The 21,384-nt window shown below is 47.2% G+C and overlaps 1 protein-coding gene across 4 annotated transcripts in view; it reads right to left on the bottom strand.

Moving 5' to 3' along the window:
• The window catches only part of CLHC1 (clathrin heavy chain linker domain containing 1), a 65,855-nt gene that overhangs the window by 17,989 nt on the left and 26,482 nt on the right, over positions 1-21,384 (bottom strand). For all 4 annotated transcript variants that reach the window (XM_068232549.1, XM_068232550.1, XM_068232552.1 and 1 more), the window contains 3 exons: positions 20,615-20,705; positions 13,242-13,348; positions 7,839-8,013 (listed from right to left, as the gene is read on the bottom strand). In XM_068232549.1, coding sequence (XP_068088650.1) covers positions 7,839-8,013; positions 13,242-13,348; positions 20,615-20,705 — 373 coding nt within the window. The remainder of the gene's footprint in view (positions 1-7,838; positions 8,014-13,241; positions 13,349-20,614; positions 20,706-21,384) is intronic.

Genomic DNA, 21,384 nt, shown 5'->3' with positions numbered 1-21,384 from the left:
TATTCCTAGTCTTGGGTGTGAGCTCCGTAATCATCAACACCCTGGAACTAGTCTGAAGTATAACACAGAAGATACACAGTATTCCTAGTCTTGGGTGTGAGCTCCGTAATCATCAACACCCTGGAACTAGTCTAAAGTATAACACAGATGATACACAGTTTCCTAATCTTTGGGTGTGAGGTCCTTGATTATCAACACCCTGGAGCTAGTCTGAAGTACAGAGATAACACAGATTCTGACAATATGGTCTGAGTGCTTCCACGTAGTGATCGCAACGGCAGACAACCAGAGAATAACCAGCACCCAGTATATATAGCAAAGCGCCCCCTAGCGCCTCCCCTAAGTGCTGGACCAATGGGAAGTGGTTGAACCGTCAGCTGACCGGCCTGGTCAGCTGACTCCCTTCTGGCTGTCATATAAGTTCAGCCTCTCAGCGCGCACGCGCGTCCTTCTGAACCTGTGTGGACTATCAGTCCCAGCCACACCAGACATGTGTTGTAAAGCTCCTGCCGCGCTGGACGCGGAATCCGCCGCACCGCTATCAAGGCATGCGGCGGTTTCTCCGCGTTTGGCCATACTACTAGATGTAGACCTACGCGTGCCAACCGCCGCGCTGGGCGCGGAATCAGCCGCCTTGTTCCGAGTACATGCGGCGGCTTTTCCGCGTTTTCTCACAGTGGGAATCACAACTCAAAATGCGGCAAAATCGTGACACAAAACTTTAAAGGATCTGAACAGCATTAGAATCAAATCAGACAATATTCTTCCAAGGAAGGCTTGTAAATGGTGCAGACTTTTTGGGGGCTGCAAGCATTTACTTACCTTTGGGAAGCTGCTTTCTAGCCCCCCCCACCATCTTGCTTCTACCTGTGCCACAGATTAAGCAGCTTGGCAATGCATGCCAGGACTACACTATTAATGGACTATATCTCCCAGCATACATTGCGGCGGGTGAGGTCGTGCAACATCACCGCAGCCAATTCAAGCTGCGGCGTTTTGTACTGTTAAACATTTTGTAATAATTAGCATACTGTCTTGTAATTACATTGTACAGTGCTAAGGAAGATGATGGTGCTATATTCCACAATAATGATAATAAAATAATAACAGTGTTTGCAGATGTGCCTTTGTTTTTGTGGCAAAAAAAGTTTATCTAAAAGAGCACCAGGCTGTTCCAGCCCTGAGACCCTTGAAGGTCGCAGACAAGCTGTCCAATTGGGTGAATACTACTAACCAGGTGCAGATGGCCTTCACAGTCGCAGTAGCATGGACTCACTCAGCCATTTTACAGTGATCTGTTTTGAGGGTTAGTTTGAAGATGCTGAAGGAGGAGGCAAAGTCTGAGAGCAGTGAGAAGGAGTTCCAGAGAGTGGGAGCAGTTCCAGAAAAGTCCTGAAGTCGCATGGGAGTGAGCGGGAGAGTCAGGCGAAGGTCACTGGAGGATCAGAGACAGCGACCAGGTGTGTATCATAGACTATACAGACATATACAGTACACGGTATATACAGTAGAAGTTTGGTTTGCAAGCATAATTTGTTCCAGCTACATGCTTGTAATCGAAAGCACCCTTATATCAAAGCGAATTTACCCATAAGGATTCATAGAAACTCAGATGATTTGTTCCATAATCCAAAAACATCTATAGAAAAATATTTAGTACAAAGACTGTACTGCATAAAAAAAAAATGTAAACAAGACTTTCACTATAACTAACAGAATCAATGCTGTCGTCTCACTCCAACTTTTTTTTTTTTTTTTTTTTGTGATTTTAACAAGGAACTTATTCAATGAGAGTTGCTTTTGCCTTCTTTAGAGGATTTCATGGAAGTGTGACATTGTACAGTCCCTGCACTCAGATTAAGTACAATGAAATACAATCCTGCAGACTGTGATGATTTCACAAAAATGTTTGTTTGTATTGCAAAGTGCTTTTAAACCAAGTTACTCTCAATCTAAGATTTTACTGTACATCAAGGTGGGTCTTTGTGTCACTGTAATAGTTTGGTTATAGATTATGTGGCATATTTATAAACATCTTCTAATCTACATTTACCCTTTTGAATATAGCTGCAGATTGCTTCACTTTGGAATGAAAAACAATCCATTTAACAACAACTGGCATGTCCTTTGTTTGTTGCACCACTATGCTCAGTAATATGCAAAGTCCTATCAACCCTGTTAGGTATTTACAAGAGAGAGGTCATTCAATAATTCATAAAGAAACTAAAAAAAAAAGATAAGTATCAGGTCAATGGTTATCACCACACCTCACACCCACATAGATAAACATCAGGAACTCCTTACATGCATAAATAGTGAAACTAGTAATTTTAGTATCCAAGATATGCTAAGTGCAACACCTATTCTCAAGCTGAGCAATAACAGTATATAAAAAGACTTGTCTTTCCTTAAAGGACATCCAAGGTGAAAAAAAACTGAGGAGAAAAACAATTGTATCCATCCTCCTTCTCCTAAAAATGACTTTTAGATATCCTACAGTTCTATTTTATATTTAAAACTAGTTTTTAAGTTTCATTGTTTCTGCTCAATGACCTCTTCATTAAAGTATGCCAGAGCTCAAATCTATGAATTATTGACCCAATTTATCTCATTCCTGCTCTCAGAAGCCATTTATTGACAGGAAAGTGTTTTATGGCTGTAATTACTTATCAGTGAGGGTTATGCTATAGTCGGACCCAGTCCGACCCGGACAGAAACTGTCACTGTCTTTCAGGCAGAAAAAGAAAAAAAAGGAGCACAGCCTAGTTATTTGTGTGCTTGGCACTGTACATACACATGTCTATCTCATCATGTCACATGTCACCTCAGTTGTCCTTTAAAGTGCACCTCTGCTCTGGGGCGTAACTAGGAATCACTAGGCCCCTTTGCAAAACTTTTGCTGGGGCCCCCTCTTCTCCACCAATCCGGTCTCAGTCCTCATACACATCTTCTGAAACGGGGGGGTGGATAATGTAGACGTTGCAGGTGCGGTAGTTACGCTACTGCCTCTGCTGTAAATCCCAATGTAAAAAAAGACCCAGAATGACATTAACTATGACTGTCTACCCAACGCAGCGATGGCTGACTGCTTTTGTGAAGCAGCAGAGAAGCATTGTGGCAGCTCTGGAATGGAACACACTATGGCTGGCACTGCACTACTACTCTCTTCACCTTTCCTCTCTGTGATAGGCTGGCTCAGTAACTCAGGTAGAAGTAGAGTACCACTCTGAGGCCACACTATGAGGCTCCTCCCATCCACAGATGACACAAAAGCTCAGTAGTCTTTGCAAAGGCAGAAAACGTCCATGATAGTTTTTCAAAAAGGGGGCATGGCTAACCATCAATACTTGGATTTTATGGCACAATTGGTTATATATATTTTTTTTTTTTACATTTTTCTGCTACTCTGTTATAACTTTTGCAGCTTGTGCTGATCAGGGCAGTTTCTAGGCTAAATTTCACCCAGGGCGAGGGTGTAAAATCCCCCCCCCCCCCCACCACTGTGGAGTCAGGTATAGGTGCCCACAGTATAGGTTAGCTACGTAGGTGCCACCAGTATTTGTTAATTAGCTAGGTGCCTGCAGTATAGGTTAGATAGGTAGATGCCCCCAGTATAGGTTAGATAGGTAGGTGTCTGCTGCATAGGTAAGGTAGGTAAGTGACTGCAGTATAGGTTAGATAGGTAGGTGACTGCAGTATAGGTTAGGTAGGTAAGTGACTGCTGTATAGGTAAGATAGGTAGGTGCCAGTATACGTTAGATAGGTAGGTGACTTCAGTATAGGTTAGGTAGGTAAGTGACTGCTGTACAGGTTAGATAGGTAGGTGACTGACTGCAGTACAGCTTAGATAGGTAGGTGCCAGTATAGGTTAGGTAGGTGACTGCAGTATAGGTTAGGTAGGTAAGTGATTGCAGTATAGCTTAGATAAGTAGGTGCCTGCTGTATAGGTTAGGTAGGTAAGTGACTGCAGAATAGGTTAGGTAGGTAAGTGACTGCTGTATAGGTTAGGTAGGTAAGTGATTGCAGTACAGCTTATTAGGAAGGTGACTGCAGTATATCTTAGATAGGTAGGTGCCAGTATAGGTTAGATAGGTAGGTGCCTGCAGTATAGATTAGGTAGGTAGGTGCTGCAGTATACATTAGGTAGGTCGGTGCTGCAGTATAGGTTAGGTAGGTAGGTAGGTAGGTGCTGCAGTATAGGTTAGGTAGGTAGGTAGGGGCTGCAGTATAGATTAGGTAGGTAGGTGCTGCAGTATAGATTAGGTAGGTAGGTAGGCGCTGCAGTATAGATTAGGTAGGTAGGTGCTGCAGTATAGGTTAGGTAGGTAGGTTCTGCAGTATAGATTAGGTAGGTAGGAAGTGCTGCTGCAGTATAGATTAGGTAGGTAGGTAGGCAGGTGCTGCAGTATAGGTTAGGTAGGTAGGTGCTGCAGTATAGGTTAGGTAGGTAGGTGCTGCAGTATATATTAGGTAGGTAGGTAGGTGCTGCAGTATAGATTAGGTAGGTAGGAAGTGCTGCTGCAGTATAGATTAGGTAGGTAGGTAGGTGCTGCAATATAGATTAGGTAGGTAGGAAGTGCTGCTGCAGTATAGATTAGGTAGGTAGGTAGGCAGGTGCTGCAGTATAGGTTAGGTAGGTGCTGCAGTATAGGTTAGGTAGGTAGGTAGGTGCTGCAGTATAGATTAGGTAGGTAGGTAGGTTCTGCAGTATAGATTAGGTAGGTAGGTAGGTTCTGCAGTATAGATTAGGTAGGTAGAGGCCGGCAGTATAGATTAGGTAGGTAGGTGCTGCAGTATAGGTTAGGTAGGTAAGTGACTGCTGTACAGGTTAGATAGGTAGGTGACTGCAGTACAGCTTAGATAGGTAGGTGCCAGTATAGGTTAGGTAGGTGACTGCAGTATAGGTTAGGTAGGTAAGTGATTGCAGTATAGCTTAGATAAGTAGGTGCCTGCTGTATAGGTTAGGTAGGTAAGTGACTGCAGCATAGGTTAGGTAGGTAAGTGACTGCTGTATAGGTTAGGTAGGTAAGTGATTGCAGTATAGCTTATTAGGAAGGTGACTGCAGTATATCTTAGATAGGTAGGTGCCAGTATAGGTTAGAAAGGTAGGTGCCTGCGGGTTAGATTAGGTAGGTAGGTGCTGCAGTATAGGTTAGGTAGGTAGGTGCTGCAGTATAGGTTAGGTAGGTAGGTAGGTGCTGCAGTATAGGTTAGGTAGGTAGGTAGGTAGGTGCTGCAGTATAGATTAGGTAGGTAGGTGCTGCAGTATAGATTAGGTAGGTAGGTGCTGCAGTATAGGTAAGGTAAGTAGGTGCTGCAGTATAGATTAGGTAGGTAAGTGCTGCAGTATAGATTAGGTAGGTAGGTAGGTGCTGCAGTATAGATTAGGTAGGTAGGTGCTGCAGTATAGATTAGGTAGGTAGGTAGGTGCTGCAGTATAGATTAGGTAAGTAGGTGCTGCAGTATAGATTAGGTAGGTAGGTGCTGCAGTATAGGTAAGGTAGGTAGATGCTGCAGTATAGGTTAGGTAGGTAGGTGCTGCAGTATAGATTAGGTAGGTAGGAAGGTGCTGCTGCAGTATAGATTAGGTAGGTAGGTAGGTAGGTGGTGCAGTATAGATTAGGTAGGTAGGAAGGTGCTGCTGCAGTATAGATTAGGTAGGTAGGTAGGTGCTGCAGTATAGGTTAGGTAGGTATGTGCTGCAGTATAGATTAGGTAGGTAGGTAGGTGCTGCAGTATAGATTAGGTAGGTAGAGGCCTGCAGTATAGATTAGGTAGGTAGGTGCTGCAGTATAGGTTAGGTAGGTAGGTGCTGCAGTATAGATTAGGTAGGTAGGTAGGTGCTGCAGTATAGATTAGGTAGGTAGGTAGGTGCTGCAGTATAGATTAGGTAGGAAGGTGCTGCAATATAGGTTAGGTAGGTAGGTGCTGCAGTATAGGTTAGGTAGGTAGGTGCTGCAGTATAGGTTAGGTAAGTAGGTGCTGCAGTATAGATTAGGTAGGTAAGTGCTGCAGTATAGATTAGGTAGGTAGGTAGGTGCTGCAGTATAGATTAGGTAGGTGCTGCAGTATAGATTAGGTAGGTAGGTGCTGTATTATAGGTTAGGTAGGTAGGTGCTTCAGTATAGATTAGGTAGGTAGGAAGGTGCTGCAGTATAGATTAGGTAGGTAGGTAGGTGCTGCAGTATAGATTAGGTAGGTAGGTGCTGCAGTATAGATTAGGTAGGTAGGTGCTGCAGTATATCTTAGATAGGTAGGTGCTGCAGTAAAGGTTAGGTAGGTAGGTAGGTGCTGCAGTATAGCTTAGATAGGTAGGTGCTGCAGTATAGATTAGGTAGGTAGGTAGGTGCTGCAGTATAGATTAGGTAGGTAGGTAGGTAGGTGCTGCAGTATAGATTAGGTAGGTAGGTAGGTGCTGCAGTATAGATTAGGTAGGTAGGTAGGTAGGTACTGCAGTATATCTTAGATATGTAGGTGCTGAAGTGGTGGTGGGAGCGGGCATAATAGTAATAACTCACCTTTTTCTTCAGCAGAATAGCCGATCTCACTCTGCTTCAATGTACTTCCTTTCCTGGCATCTGTCTCAGTAACAGCGCCCCCTGTGTTGACATGCGGAACATCATAACAGGGACCGCTGTTACTGAGACAGATGCCGGTACAGGAAGTACATTGAAGCAGCGTGGGATCGGCTGAACGAAGGTGAGTTATTATTATTATACCCGCTCCCACTACCTCTGCGCCCAGCTCCTGCCGCAACAATCCAGCGCCCCGGGCGATTGCACTTATTGCACGCCCATAGAAACGGGGCTGGTGCTGATAGCAGGGCTGGATTTGTACATTTTACATAGCAGGGCTGGATTTGTACATTTTACCGCCCACGGCCCACTGTCATCAAGTCCCCCTCCCCCCCCCCCCCCCCCCACCTTGTGTCTTCTCCCTCCTGTGCTTCCCCAGCGCAGTACATACAGCAGAGTAAAGGCACAGTGGTAGCCATGCTTTTCTCTCACCTCCTCCGGGCGCTCAATGTCCATCCTGTCCACCTCTCGCTCTAGTGCCCAGCTTCTCCTCCTATGCTGGGCACTAAAGTGATAAGTGAGCGGTGAGAGGATGGACATCACTGGAGCATTTGGAGGAGGTGAGAGAAGCATGGCTACCCCTGCACCCAATACTCTGCGTACTGGACTGGGGGGAGCCGCAATGTGCCCTGCGGAAGCAGAGTGGACGTGGGTCTTTGACTGCTGCAGTCTACATACCTGGCCATTTAAATGCCTGAGTGTTCCAGCCCACTGCCTGCCCCTTGCATCCTGGAGCCCTAGGCTATGGCCTGTGTGGCCTTGCCTCAAATACAGCTATGGCTAATAGTGTGGTTTTTATTTTTACACCACTTTAAAGAAATGTACGGTGCCAAAACATGATAATATGGATTCTGATTGATGATAAGAAGATCCCAGTAGTGTGTATTCACTTAATGAACTTGCAAGAGGTCTGAAGTTTCCTATTTACAGCTCATGCTAGGAGAATTAAAAAAATGCTTGTGCAAAATTTAGTTTTTCACCAGAATAATAGCAGTTTTCATGTGATGAGAGAATTGCAGAACAGAGTTGGATACCTCAAGAGTCAGTATCAGTAGTTTTAAAGGGAACCTGCAGTGAGAGGACAATGCACCCAGACTTCCTACTGCCTTCCTCTGTCTTGGTGGATGTGGTTTCACATGCTAATTGGGAAGCCAGAACAAGTGATGACACAAGTGAGTTTATTAATGTTATTCCACATTTCATCATCCAAGTGTACAAAGGCAAAAGAAAATCAATGTATTAGTTTTCACTGGTAATTCTTACCTTTGCTGAGTTACCCAGTGCACTATGAGTTCTACCTTATCATAGGACAACGCACATTTAATGCCCTCCAATGTCAGCGCTGAATTAACAGGATGTCTGGCCAACTTACTGGAGCCTATCAGAGCCTCAAAAAACAGCAACAATGGAGAGTCCTGGTCCTCAGCAGGGCTAACAGCTGTGAAAAGACAATATATAGGAGAAATTGTGTAATGCAAGTTCTATGTGGACCAAACTAGTCAAGTTTCCTCCTGCCACAGAGACAGACTCACCCAACTACAGTATATACTCTACATGAGAGTTACCTCATTACCAGGGCCGGCCCTAGACTTTCTGCTCCCTGAGGAAACAATGATTGCTGCCGCCGCCCCCCCCCCCCCCCCCCCCGACCACCACCGCCGAGCTGGAGGGGTAGCGGGCAGGGCGGGGGTATTGGGCCTAGCGGCGGGGAGGGGAGTCGGACCGCCCCCCTCCCTCGCCTGGGTCCCCCGTCCTCCGCTCCCCTCCAGCCTTAAATAGATAAGAAGCGCAACTCGTAAGAGGCAGTGGGCGGGGAGGACTCACCTCTTCCTCGCTCGATCCAGCGTGCGCTCCACTGACGTCCCTTCCTGCAGCGCCGTCCACTTACAATACAGTGGGCGGCGTTGCAGGAAGTGACGTCAGTGGAGCGCACGCTGGATCGAGCGAGGAAGAGGTGAGTCCTCCCCGCCCAATGCCTCTTACGAGTTGCGCTTCTTATCTATTTAAGGCTGGAGGGGAGCGGAGGACGGGGGACCCAGGCGAGGGAGGGGGGGGGTCCGACCCCCCTCCCCGCCGCTAGGCCCAATACCCCCGTCCTGCCCGCTACCCCTCCAGCTGGGCGGCCGGCTCCCCGCACCCACCAATGGGTGGATGCCGCCCCTAGAAATTTGCCGCCTGAGGCAAAAGTTTCACCCCGCCTCATGAGCGGGCCGGCCCTGCTCATTACTTCACAACCTATTAAGTACTCACCCAACAGCCCCCTCCGGCCTGATCACTCCCACGGCGTCCTCTTCTTGCTCTCTGTTTACCCCCAAACTGGCCTTGAAAAATCTAGTCGGTGCAGGCTCGGTCGGCCAGATGCACTCCCCTATCTCGCTCGTTCTGCGTCTGCGTAGTACTACTGCGCAGGTGTAGAACGCTCCCGTCGACATGAATGCGACGGGAGCGCACGCAGGCAGGGCTCGCAAGTTTAAACAATAACAGTGTAAATTTAATGTTTTATTGACTCTGTTCAATGGCAGTCTTTTAAGTGCCCCAGAACTAATATACATGAACTATTGACCTTTGTATCTATCCCCTGCTATCAGAAGCTGTCCTCTGTTAGGAAAATGTTTATACTGTAGCTGTAACGCCTTATCAGTGAGACTTATGCTATACTCTGACAAGGTCCAACAAGAGAGAAGCTGTCACTTGCATGCCTGAAAAATAACTCTTTCAGGCAGTAAGACTAGCTTCACAGTGGTCCGTTAAATAACACACTAGTTATGTGTGTGACCTGCAATGGAGACTGGCTATAGACTTTAAAACAAAGCCTGCATGCAGTGAGTTAGAATAACGCGATCAGTTAATGCAGAGATGTGAACAGGCTCATAGAACTATATGGGCAGTGAGTTGACATGCAGAATTATTCTGCATCACAACTGTTTACTGTGATCTAGCCCTTTAAGAAAAAAAAGACACAGAGCCTAGTTAGTAACTTGTTTGGCACAGGACATACACATGTTTATCTCAACGTGTCACATCTCACCTTGGGTACACTTTAAAAAACTGGTTTACAAGCATATCTGTGATCGATGGCTGTCACTTTATATTGTAGTACTTGTTACCTGCCGTCCTTGATGATTATTATGACTCTCCTTGTAGGAACTGCATTTTTTTGAATCTTACACATGATTCTTCTATACATTATCAATACTACGGAATTCTTATGTAATGAGGTACAATTTTTTTTTTTTTTCAAATAAACACCTTTGTTTAAAGGGAAACTAAAGCGAGTCATATTTATTTCCTTTTAAGCAATACCAGTTGCCTGGCTGCTCTGCTGATCTCTCTGGCTGCAATAGTATCTGGATCAAACATGCAGCTAATCCAGTCAGACTTCAGTCAGGTAAATGATAACCAGCTTCTCACATCAGTAGTTTACCATTTTACCACTTTGCGCCATTAAAGGGACCTGAGCAGTGCCATAAAAAATAAATAAAAGTAAAATCTGGACTTGCCTGGGACTTCTTCCGCCCCCTGTAGCCCACGAGGACCCCGGCATCTTCTTGGTCCCTTCCGTGGTCCTGCTGGCGGCTCTGGTAATCCGGTGACTTTGGCACACACCTGGCCCGTCATCACGTACGTCACCGTAAGGGTCGTGGACATGCAGGCACATACTGGGGGCAGGGGGGGGGGGTGCACGCCCTCCCTTTAAAAATACCCATTAAAAGGCCCCTTTTGCTGTGATAAATAAGCCACTATAAGCTCTGCCCACTACCCGTATTAAGCTCCACCCACCACCCGTGGGAAGCTTCTCCCCATCTGGGACACTTTGAAGTAAAGAGCATTCCTAGTGTAACCATCCCTGCAGCTGTGTGGGAGCAGGTAAGATGGTTCCTCCCTGACAGCTGTGACTTCTCCCCTCCCCCAACACCCACACTGACCTCTCCCTTCACCTTGGACCCATACTGACCTCTCCCTCCCCAGCATTAGCACTGCAGTGATCCTGCCTCCCCCAGCACCCACACTGACCTCTCCCTCCCCCAATGGCACCCTTCTTGTCCTCCCTCAGCACCTAAACTGACCTCTTCCCCCCAGCACCCTCAGTGACCTCTCCCTCCCCCAGCACCCTCAATTACTTCCCCTTCCTGCAGCACCCACACTGATGCCTACTGATCTCTACTTCTTCTCCCAAAATCCACCCACACCCCTTTACCCCATAGTTGGTACCCAGTACTCACATGACACCAAGTACCTGTACCGACTGAGGCAGCGGAGGACGGTGGCGTGGGAGCGATTCAGGCTTATGGGGCTGGAGGAAGCCCCAGGTATGTATAAAAGCTTTTCCCCCAACATCTCTGGTTCTCTTTAAGGACCCTCTGCGCTGCCCTGCACTGCCATGCATGGTTCAGTCATTAGAAAACTGCGCATGCACAGGACCCTTACGGCAACTGAAGTTGCAGGATTATCGGAGCTGCCAGCGGGACCACGGAACAGACCAAGAGGATGCTGGGGGACCGCGTGGGCTACAGGAGGCTGGAGGAAGCCCCAGGTAAATCCAGATTTAATTTTTATGGCACTGCTTAGGATCCCTTTTAGGTGTTCGATAACCAGTGGCATAGCAATAGGGGATGCAGACGTTACGACCACACCTGGGTCCCTGGGCCAGTGGGGCCCACCCTTCATCCATGTTATTAGCTTGTAATTGGTGCTATGCTGATCATGAACACCTCTATATGTGCACTGAATAGTGGTAATCCTTAACAAGCTATTTTCTTACTCAGATTACATCTCTCTGACACTGCAGTTTTGGTAAGTTTTGGGGCTCCATAGGAATAGAGTGCTTGGGGCCCCATGTAAAAATTGCACCGGGGCCCTAAGCTCCTTAGTTACGCCACTGACAATAAAAGTACAATCTCCCGGACAATCAACCATACGATTGATTGGATTGAGGGCCGTACTATCGATCGTTCCGTTGATCCGAATTTTGGAAATATTCTTTTGGTCTGATTGTATTGGTCATGTTTCTGTCTTTGGTGAGGGAAATGATAAGCAATGACATCAGCTTTCTGAAAGGCCACCAGAGCGTTCATTAAAATAATTGAGGAAACTTTCAGTTAATATGCTTCCTCTGAGGGAAACCTCAGCAGCTATAGCACATCAAAGGACCACTATAGCAAAAATGTTTTTGCTTTGTACTGCAATGCACCACGCTATGAAAATGTTGCTTGCATAACAATGCGGGTTGCAGTCCCTCCCACTCTTCTCCTAAAGTGAACCTAAAGTCAGGAAGAAAAAATGAGTTTAACTCACCTGGGGCTTCCCTCAGCCCCGTGAAGCTGATCGGTGCCCACGCTGACTCCATCAGATGTCCCTGGACCGGCCGGCGGCGACTTCCGTTTTCGCCGTCACCGGCCGACAGGCTGGGAACACGAGTGATTCTTCGCGTTCCCAGCCAGAATAGCGCCCCCTATGCTGCTATTGCAGCATAGGGAGGCCGCAATAGCAGCATAGGGGGCGCTATTCTGGCTGGGAACGCGAAGAATCACTCGCATTCCCAGCCTGTCGGCCGGTGACGGCGAAACCGGAAGTCGCCGCCGGCCGGTCCAGGGACATCTGATGGAGTCAGCGTGGGCACCGATCAGCTTCAGGGGGCTGAGGGAAGCCCCAGGTGAGTTAAACTCATTTTTTCTTCCTGACTTTAGGGTCACTTTATTAAGCTACGTACTCACCAGCTGACGGGTCCAGCGACGCCCCCTTGATGACAGTTGTTAAGCGACGCCTCTTCCTGCTCGCTATGTCCCGTGACTGCACAATGGGCGCAAGTGGGAAGTAAGTGATTGCGCTACTTTGCGTAGAGTCGTCGGGGATCTTAACGATCCAATCCACCGTGTCCGACGCTTCACGATGCGTGATCACTGCAGGGGTGGGGTAACATCGCCACAAGTATTGCTGGGTAGGAATGAAGCTGGTTAAGGGTTCCGCCTTTTACACAGGAGATCAGGGTTCAAATCATGGATCTTCCTGTTCAGTAAGCCTGTGCCTATTCAGTGAGGAGACCTTGGGCAAGACTCCCTAACACTGCTACTGCCTACTGAACGCACCCCAGTGGCTGCAGCTCTGGCGCTTTGAGTCCGCCAGGAGAAAAGCGCAATATAAATGTTCTGTGTCTTGTCTCTTCAGAAGATCATACCTTCCAACTTTTTGAGATGAGAAAGAGGGAAACTTAAGCCACGCCCCTGATCACGCCCCCAGCACACCCCTAGTCACGCAAACCATAAAAATAAAAATATGTTTTATAATTCAAACCATACTGGTCCTCTCTATCCTGGATCATTTTCATTCAAATTTTAACATTTTAAAATGAGTAATATATCAATGTAAAGGATGAGAATAAAGTTTAGAGTCAAACACATTTTTTAGTAGAGAAATATATATATTTACATAGAAAAAGGGACAAAGTCCTGAAAGAGGGACAAATTAGGTGAAAAGAGGGACAGGGCTCCCAAAGAGGGACTGTCTCTCCAAAAGAAAGACAGTTGGGAGCTGTGGAAGATATCCAGCTACAATGAAAATAAGTGCAGCAATAAATCAGGAATCCACCATGTGGCCTTTTCCCAGTCCTAACTGAATGTTCTCTGCAGCAGCATCTCTACTGATTGTGAAGAGTAGGAGTCTCCTTACCTTTAAATCTCTCCATGGTTTCCACATTTCGGAGAATCCCCCGGGGACTGTGAGCTGCATAGATGGCTGCAGACTTGTACTGACCGCTAACTAATAGCTCATTAAATCTAGGAGAGGACAAAGCACATGGTCTGAATGATGCAGGATATAACATTGTGTTCAGAAACAACAGCCTATTAGTTGCCACAAGGGCATCACATTTAATAAGGTTAATTAGCTTTGTCGAGTTGCTCTCACAGCACCTTGTTTCTGGAATAACTTTTCTTGTTGCCAAGAGAATGAAGTTTGGTAGATTTTCTGATTTACTAAAGACATTTTGCAGGGAAGAGTTAAAGTGAATCGGCGGCAAGCGGAAACTGCACGCAGCTAGCAAAATGCTAGCTGCGTGCAGTAAAATTTTTTGGGGGGAAATCGGCCCAGCGGAGCCTGAGAAATCCTCCTACGCAGGTTACCCCGAGCTGAGCTCGGGATAACCGGCAAGGAGGTTAAAGAAAAAACATTTTTTTGTTACAGCTGATAGAGATTCTGCAATAAATCTGCAGTGAGTCCACTTCCTGCTTTCATGGAAGCTGACATTGACATAGGGTTAACATCTTGTGTTTACAAATTAGCAGCTCTGCCCAGGCTGCTGATGAGATTCCTGAGCTGACAAAGCTGAGAGATCAAATTGCACTTGTGATTATTCACAGATGAGGGGGGATTAGACAGGCTAAACTCTCTAAATACATACAGGATGTTTTTCTCTGTTTTTCTTCTGTCCTGTGCAAGAGTTCAGGTCCACTTTAATGTTGAACTTCAGGCACCAATTTTAAATAAGCTTAGTGTAGGAGGTAAAAAAACATGAATAATGTCAGCTTTCTGAAAGACCGCCAGAGCTTTCATTAGAAGAATTGAAAAACGTTCAGTTAACATGCTTCTTGTTCCTCTGTGGGAAACCTGGGCAGCTATAGAACATCAAAGAACCACTATAGCAAAAAATTTAGCGCCCTTTACATTACAGCAGCAGAATACAGCTCTTAATATGCTCTCTGCCCCCCAAAATGTTCCAGGATTGCATTTTTAAAAAATATTTTTATGTATTTATATAGTGCTAAAGTCTTCTGTAGCACTTTATAAAATACATAGTCATGTCACCAACTGTCCCTCAGAAGAGCTCACAATCTAATCTCTATCAGAGCCATAACTAGAAATCACCAGGCATACCAGGATAACTATGGATTAGACAGACCCCCCTCCCCCGCATCAGCCCAAGTTACCAGACCGCTAGATATCAGGATTACTTAACCTTTGTGCGCCCTCACTATCAATATTAAAATGCCTCTGTGGGCCCCCTCCCTATATCCACATGGGAGTAAAGCATTAGACAGTGAGACTGTCGCCCCCTGATTTTATTAGTATTAGTTAGCTTTTGTACTGCTCTCTTGTCCAGATAGCAGTATTAGGTTGCTCACCCCTTAGCCACCACGCCTTCCCAGATAGAAGTATTAGGTTGCCTTTGAGGCCCTTGTTCCCCAATTCTCCATAGACCTGCCTGCATGTCATTATTAGGTAGCTTTAAAGGGAACCTAGAGCGATTGAAAAGCGATTTTGCAGCATTCCTATCTTTTGCATTAAGGTACAATCGCTCCAAAACTCCCGCAGGACCCGCAATTCTGATTTGCTCAACCACTTGAGGACCACAGTATTAAACCCCCCTAAAGACCAGGCCTTTTTTGTATAACAGACCACTGCAGCTTTAAGGCCAAGCTGCAGGGCCGCACAACACAGAACACAAGTGATCCCCCCCCCCCTTTTTCTCCCCGCCAACAGGGCTCTCTGTTTTTGGGGTCTGATTGCTCCCGCTGCGTTTATTTTCCTTTTTTGTAAATATTTTTATTTATCTATTTTTCATAAATATTACTATTTTTTTATGTTTTGTGTTTCCCTCCCTCCGTCCCTCCCCGCAGCCGGCCAATCATGGCAATCGGCTGTATTGATGGCACGGAAGTGGTAAACGTCCCCTGTGCACGCCTCCTAGGCACTCTAATTTCCAAGTACCTGACTTAGAAAGCCAACACGACCTCCACCCAGAAAAAAGCCCAGCAGAGACTATTTTTCCTCCACCAACTGAAGAAGTTCGGCATGGCCCAGGTACTTCTGATGAGTTCCTACACTGCCACGATTGAATCTGTCCTCTGCTCCTCCATCCAGGCGCGGGGCTAGGGGGGGGGTCGGGGTAGGACAAGTGCCCCGGGGCGCCGGGTCCCCAAGGGCGCCCTCCGCCTAGCTGAACTGCGGTTTTTTTTTCTTTTTCTTTTGGGGAAGGGGGGGGGGGGAGCAGCAGCGCAGAGAAGAGGGAGAGCTGTGCGGACGGCGGGGAAGGGGGGCAATCACCCCCCTCCTTCCCTCACCTTAGGTGCTCTCCCTCCCTCGCTCTCCCCTCCATTACTGTCCGGGTGGCTCGTGGCTGGCAGCGGCGGGCGGAACTCACCTCCGTCTCGCTCCAGCGCTGGCCGGAAGTTCGGGTCCCGCAGCCGCTGCTCTGGTCTGGACCAGACCAGAGTAGCGGCAGATCCATCCGACGCTGCAACGAGACGGAGGTAAGTTCCGCCTGCCGCTGCCAGCCACCCGGACAGTAATGGAGGGGAGAGCGAGGGAGGGAGAGCACCTAAGGTGAGGGAAGGAGGGGGGAGATTGCCCCCCTTCCCTACCGCTGCTCACAGCTCTCCCTCTTCTCTGCGCTGCTCCCCTCCTGCTGGGGAGGGGGACACCTGGCTACCTACTCTGGGCACCTATACCCCTGCCTACATATATTGGGCACATATACCCCTAACTACATATACTGGGCACATATACCCCTGGCTACGTACTCTGGGCACATATACCCCTGCCTACATATATTGGGCACATATACCCCTAACTACATATACTGGGCACATATACCCCTGGCTACCTACTCTGAGCACATATACCCCTGCCTACATATATTGGGCACATATACCTCTGCCTACATATATTGGGCACATATACCCCTAACTACATATACTGGGCACATATACCCCTGGCTACCTACTCTGGGCACATATACCCCTGCCTACATATACTGGGCACATATACCACTAACTACATATACTGGGCACATATACCCCTGGCTATCTACTCTGGGCACATATACCCCTGCCTACATATACTGGACACATATACCCCTGGCTACCTACTCTGGGCACATATACCCCTGCCTACATATACTGGGCACATATACCCCTAACTACATGTACTGGGCACATATACCCCTGGCTACCTACTCTAGGCACATATACCCCTGCCTACATATATTGGGCACATATACCCCTAACTACATATACTGGGCACATATACCCCTGGCTACCTACTCTGGGCACATATACCCCTGCCTACATATACTGTGCACATATACCCCTAACTACATATACTGGGCACATATACCCCTAACTACATATACTGGGTGCATATACCCCTGGCTACATATACTGGGCGCATATACCCCTGACTATATATACTGGGCACATATACCCCTGACTATATATACTGGGCACATATACCCCTGACTATATATACTGGGCACATATACCCCTGACTATATATACTGGGCACATATTATACCCCTGCCTACATATACTGGGCACATATACCCCTGGCTACCTACTCTGGGCACATATACCCCTGCCTACATATACTGGGCACATATACCCCTAACTACATATACTGGGCACATATACCCCTGGCTACATATACTGGGCACATATACCCCTGGCTACATATACTGGGCACATATACCCCTGACTATATATACTGGGCACATATACCCCTGACTATATATACTGGGCACATATTATACCCCTGGCTACATATACTGGGCACATATACCTCTGGCTACATATACTGGGGACACATACCCCTGCCTACATATACTGGGCACATATACCCCTGGCTACCTGTTCTGTGGACATCTCTACCCCTGGCTACCTGTTCTGGGGACATCTATACTGCTGGCCACCTATTCTGGGGACACCTATAGACCTGGGGCTATCTATTTTTGGGGAACCGCTGCTGTCAGATTGAGTGTATTTTGGGGAACTGCTGCCAGGTGAAAGGTGTCTACCATATTAAGGGGGCATTCTGCCTATTTATGTGAAATGCTGTCTATTTATGTGCCTCATGACTGCTGAATTTGTCTTGTTGGGGGCCTCATGGTTACTGAATTTGTCTTGTTGGGGGCCTCATGATTTGTTGGGGGCCTCAAGATTGCTGAATTTGTCTTGTTAGGGGCCTCATGATTGCTGAATTTGTCTTGTTGGGGGCCTCATGATTGCTAAATTTGTCTTGTTGGGGGCCTCATGATTGCTAAATTTGTCTTGTTGGGGGCCTCATGATTGCTGAGTTGGTCATGTTGGGGGCCTCATGTTTGCTCATGATTGCTGAATTTTTCTTGGAACATGCTGGAAGGTACATACTGAAGGAGGGTGGGTGAGCGTGAGCCTGCTACCCTCCATGTACATTTGGCTCCACCCATAACCATGCCCACATTTGGCCACGCCCCTTCACCTTAGGGGGCGCATTAATAGTCTTTGTCCCGCTGAAAACCCTAGCTACGCCTCTGCCTCCATCTTGGTCTGGTATGCTGGCTCCTCTGCCAACGACAGACTCAAACTACAGAGGGTCATAAAATCAGCAGAAAGGATCATTGGGAAACCTTTTCCCTCCCTGGATCAACTTTTTAACTCCAGACAAGGACCCATCTCACCTCGGCTTCCGTTTCAGCCAGCTTCCCTTGGAACAGAGATTCCGGTCCATCTACACCAGGACGACAAGGCACAGAAACAGCTTCTTCCCTTCAGCTTCAACTCTTTGAACTCTATGGACTCTCCTCACACTGGACAAAATTAGGAGCCATGTCGATGTTTTGCTATGTTTAAACAAATTATTATTGTCTGTATGAATGTCCTGTCTCACACTAGCCCTGCCAAAACCAATTCCGGGCACGACCCAGTTGTGCTTGGCGAAATAAAAAATTCTGATTCTGTCATAGGCTTCTGCCTATGAGAGCCGATCACTCTCTAGTGCCCCAGGGGGACAGCCGTGTCACACATCTGTCCCCAGTACAACGCTGCTGATCGCAGCACCGTACCGTCTAACATCGGCTCTCTAGTGCCCCAGGGGGACAGCCGTGTCACACATCTGTATAGGAGAGGGAAGGGGGCCAGAAGACACCAGGAAACTGTATAGGGGATGAAAGCGAACTATTAGACATCAGGGAATTTTATAAGGGAGAGAGAGGTGGCCAATAGACATTGAGGTCGGCCAAAGACTTGTCCCAGAGCTCAATTTCGGCCCACTTTGTATTTGAGTTTGACACCTCTGGCTTAAAGGGAATCTGAAGTGAAAATAAACTTATGATATAATGATTTGTATGTGTAGTACAGCTTAGAAATAGAACATTAGTAGCACAGATATGAGTCTAATCTTGTTTCCAGTACAGGAAGAGTTAAGAAACTTTAATTGTTATCTATGCAAAAGAGCTTCTCTGAGCTCTCTGACTAATTTAGTCGGCCACAGTGCTTTTCTCTGAAGCACTTATTTCAACCTGTCTCTCACTGTTTCTTGTTGTATAAAGTGGGTCCGAGATAAACTTCTAATCATTGCATAATTGTGTTCCTTTCATATAGTTTATAGTTATAGGGCATTCCTCAAACCAAATAATTTTTTTGATTGTTTTAATACCCTAATTCTCTATAAACTAAACAAGCCTCGCCCACAGCTCCTCCAGCGCCTAAGCACTTTGAGACCCATGTAGCAAGGGCTTATGGGAGCTTAGTCTGGGCAGGAGGCGAAGGAGGTGTTACTAGCCAGAGATTTTAGAGGCAAAGGGGAGGAGGGAGGAGAAGAGCGGAGTGAAGTTTTCACAGGCTGAAGGCTGGAAATGCAGAGCAGCTTGCCTGGGTGTAATGCAGGGCTGTGGAGTTGGAGTCGGAGTCGAGGAGTCGGAGCAATTTTGAGCACCCGGAGTTGGAGTCGGAGTCGTGGTTTCATAAACTGAGGAGTCGGGATTCGGAGTTGGATGATTTGTGTACAAAATCCACAGCCCTGTTAAATATTAGACTAAGGAGTCGGAGTCTGAGCCATTTTGGGTACCCAGAGTTGGAGTCGGAGTCATTGTTTCATAAACTGAGGAGTCGGAGTCGGAAGATTTTTGTACCAACTCCACAGCCCTGGTGTAATGATCACAAGCAGAATATGGCTGCTTTCATTGTATCACAGGAAGAAATAATCATTTTACTGTTGAAGCTGTTTGCAGCTAGATTTGCTGTGCAACTATCTAATCTTTAGATAAGATATATAGACAAGTTACTTGTTATAGTTAGTTTTTCATCTCGGAACCGCTTTAAGGTTTTTCTGCCAGGAAGTTCAAAGGGTCATTAACTCTGCTCTGTTTCATCATTTAAAATACAGAGTGTAATTTGTAAACTGCAAATATTAAAGAATGATGCAATGTTATAGAAAAAAAGCTACATTACTAAATAAAAATATGAGACTCTTTTTTTGCTACTAATATCTTATTAATTATCCGTACTACACATACAATTCATTAAAGGGACTCCGAGCTCACGAAAAAAAGAAAAGTTGTACTCACCAGGGGCTTTCTCCAGCCCAGTGCTGGTCGGGAGGTCCCACGCCGGCGTCCTGGCTCCTCTCCTTCTCCCCGCTCCGGTATAGCTGACAGGCCGCAGCCCGGGCGACACTCGGTGGAGTGTCGGGCTGCAGCTTCCGCGTATGACGCGGATTACGTCACACGCCGGCCGCCTCGCGTCATCACGGCGGCCGGCGTGAAAGTACTGCGCATGCGCGATTAAAGCGCGCATGCGCAGTACTTTCACGCCGGCCGCCGTGATGACGCGAGGCGGCCGGCGTGTGACGTAATCCGCGTCATACGCGGAAGCTGCAGCCCGACACTCCACCGAGTGTCGCCCGGGCTGCGGCCTGTCAGCTATACCGGAGCGGGGAGAAGGAGAGGAGCCAGGACGCCGGCGTGGGACCTCCCGACCAGCACTGGGCTGGAGAAAGCCCCTGGTGAGTACAACTTTTCTTTTTTTCGTGAGCTCGGAGTCCCTTTAAATCATACTTTTTTTCATTTCAGTGTCACTTTAATTGCAATTGCTCCTATGGACTGTTATTAGCATAGAGCTTTTTGGGATCACCAGTGATTGTCGGTGATCCCAAAACGCTGCAAAAATCACTCTAGCCGCGGGCCAAAGCCCTAATGGATGGAATAACAGAACTGCACTGCTGTCTCCTTACAAGATTAGCAATATTATTAGGTTAATGTGATACAGGAAATTGCAGATCGGTGATGTTACCTTTCCACATATTCCAGTAAGGACTCGGCCTCCATGCTCCTCTTTGGATCAAAATCATCAAATGCACTTGTTGCAGCCGACTCATCTGTAGCTAAGCACAAAAAGCAGCAAAAAAGCACCGTTACTGTATTCAGTACAGACTTAGCACAAATCATTGCAATTTTCAGTCAGGGGTGCGGATTCCTTAGGTGTACATGAGGATTCAATCTTTCTTCACATCTAATTTGCTCAGTGTTGTTTGGATGTGGTTACAGAGAGGTGCAGCCTGCAGACCAGGCTTTGACTTGACAGCCCCACCCAGAGCCGGATCATCCATAAGGCAATTCTAGGCAGCTGTATGGTACTTAAACCTGTCACTCCATCACCAAACACCCTTCAAAGTGCAGGCTTACCAGGGCCGGTCCTGGACTTTCTGCTGCCTGAGGCAAAGATCATGAAGGCGCGCCCCCCCCGGTACACCCCCCCTCCCACCTGGCCGATACCCCCCCCCCCTTTCCTTAAAACAAAATTAAAGAAGACCGCTTCAGTTTCACACTGGATCTAAAGACAGCAAGCAATGGGCAGCGCTCACAGGCTGCAAGTGAAGTGAAAGCTCACTTCTACTGTACCTGTTTTGAATGCAAGGTGTGTAACCTGCCCGTTAGTCGAGCTCTGCATACTTGTGCAGGTAGTCAATTCAGGTGCAGCGTCTGTTTGGAAGCGCTGCCATTTCCTTCTGCTTCACACTGGATCTGCTGGTGTGTATCCCTGTCTGTCTCCATCTGCTTGTT

Source organism: Hyperolius riggenbachi, chromosome 4 (assembly GCF_040937935.1).
Source record: "Hyperolius riggenbachi isolate aHypRig1 chromosome 4, aHypRig1.pri, whole genome shotgun sequence".
Classification (NCBI taxonomy): Eukaryota; Metazoa; Chordata; class Amphibia; order Anura; family Hyperoliidae; genus Hyperolius; species Hyperolius riggenbachi.
Note: the sequence above shows the minus strand (reverse complement) of the source record. Positions and strands in the feature narration are given on the sequence as shown.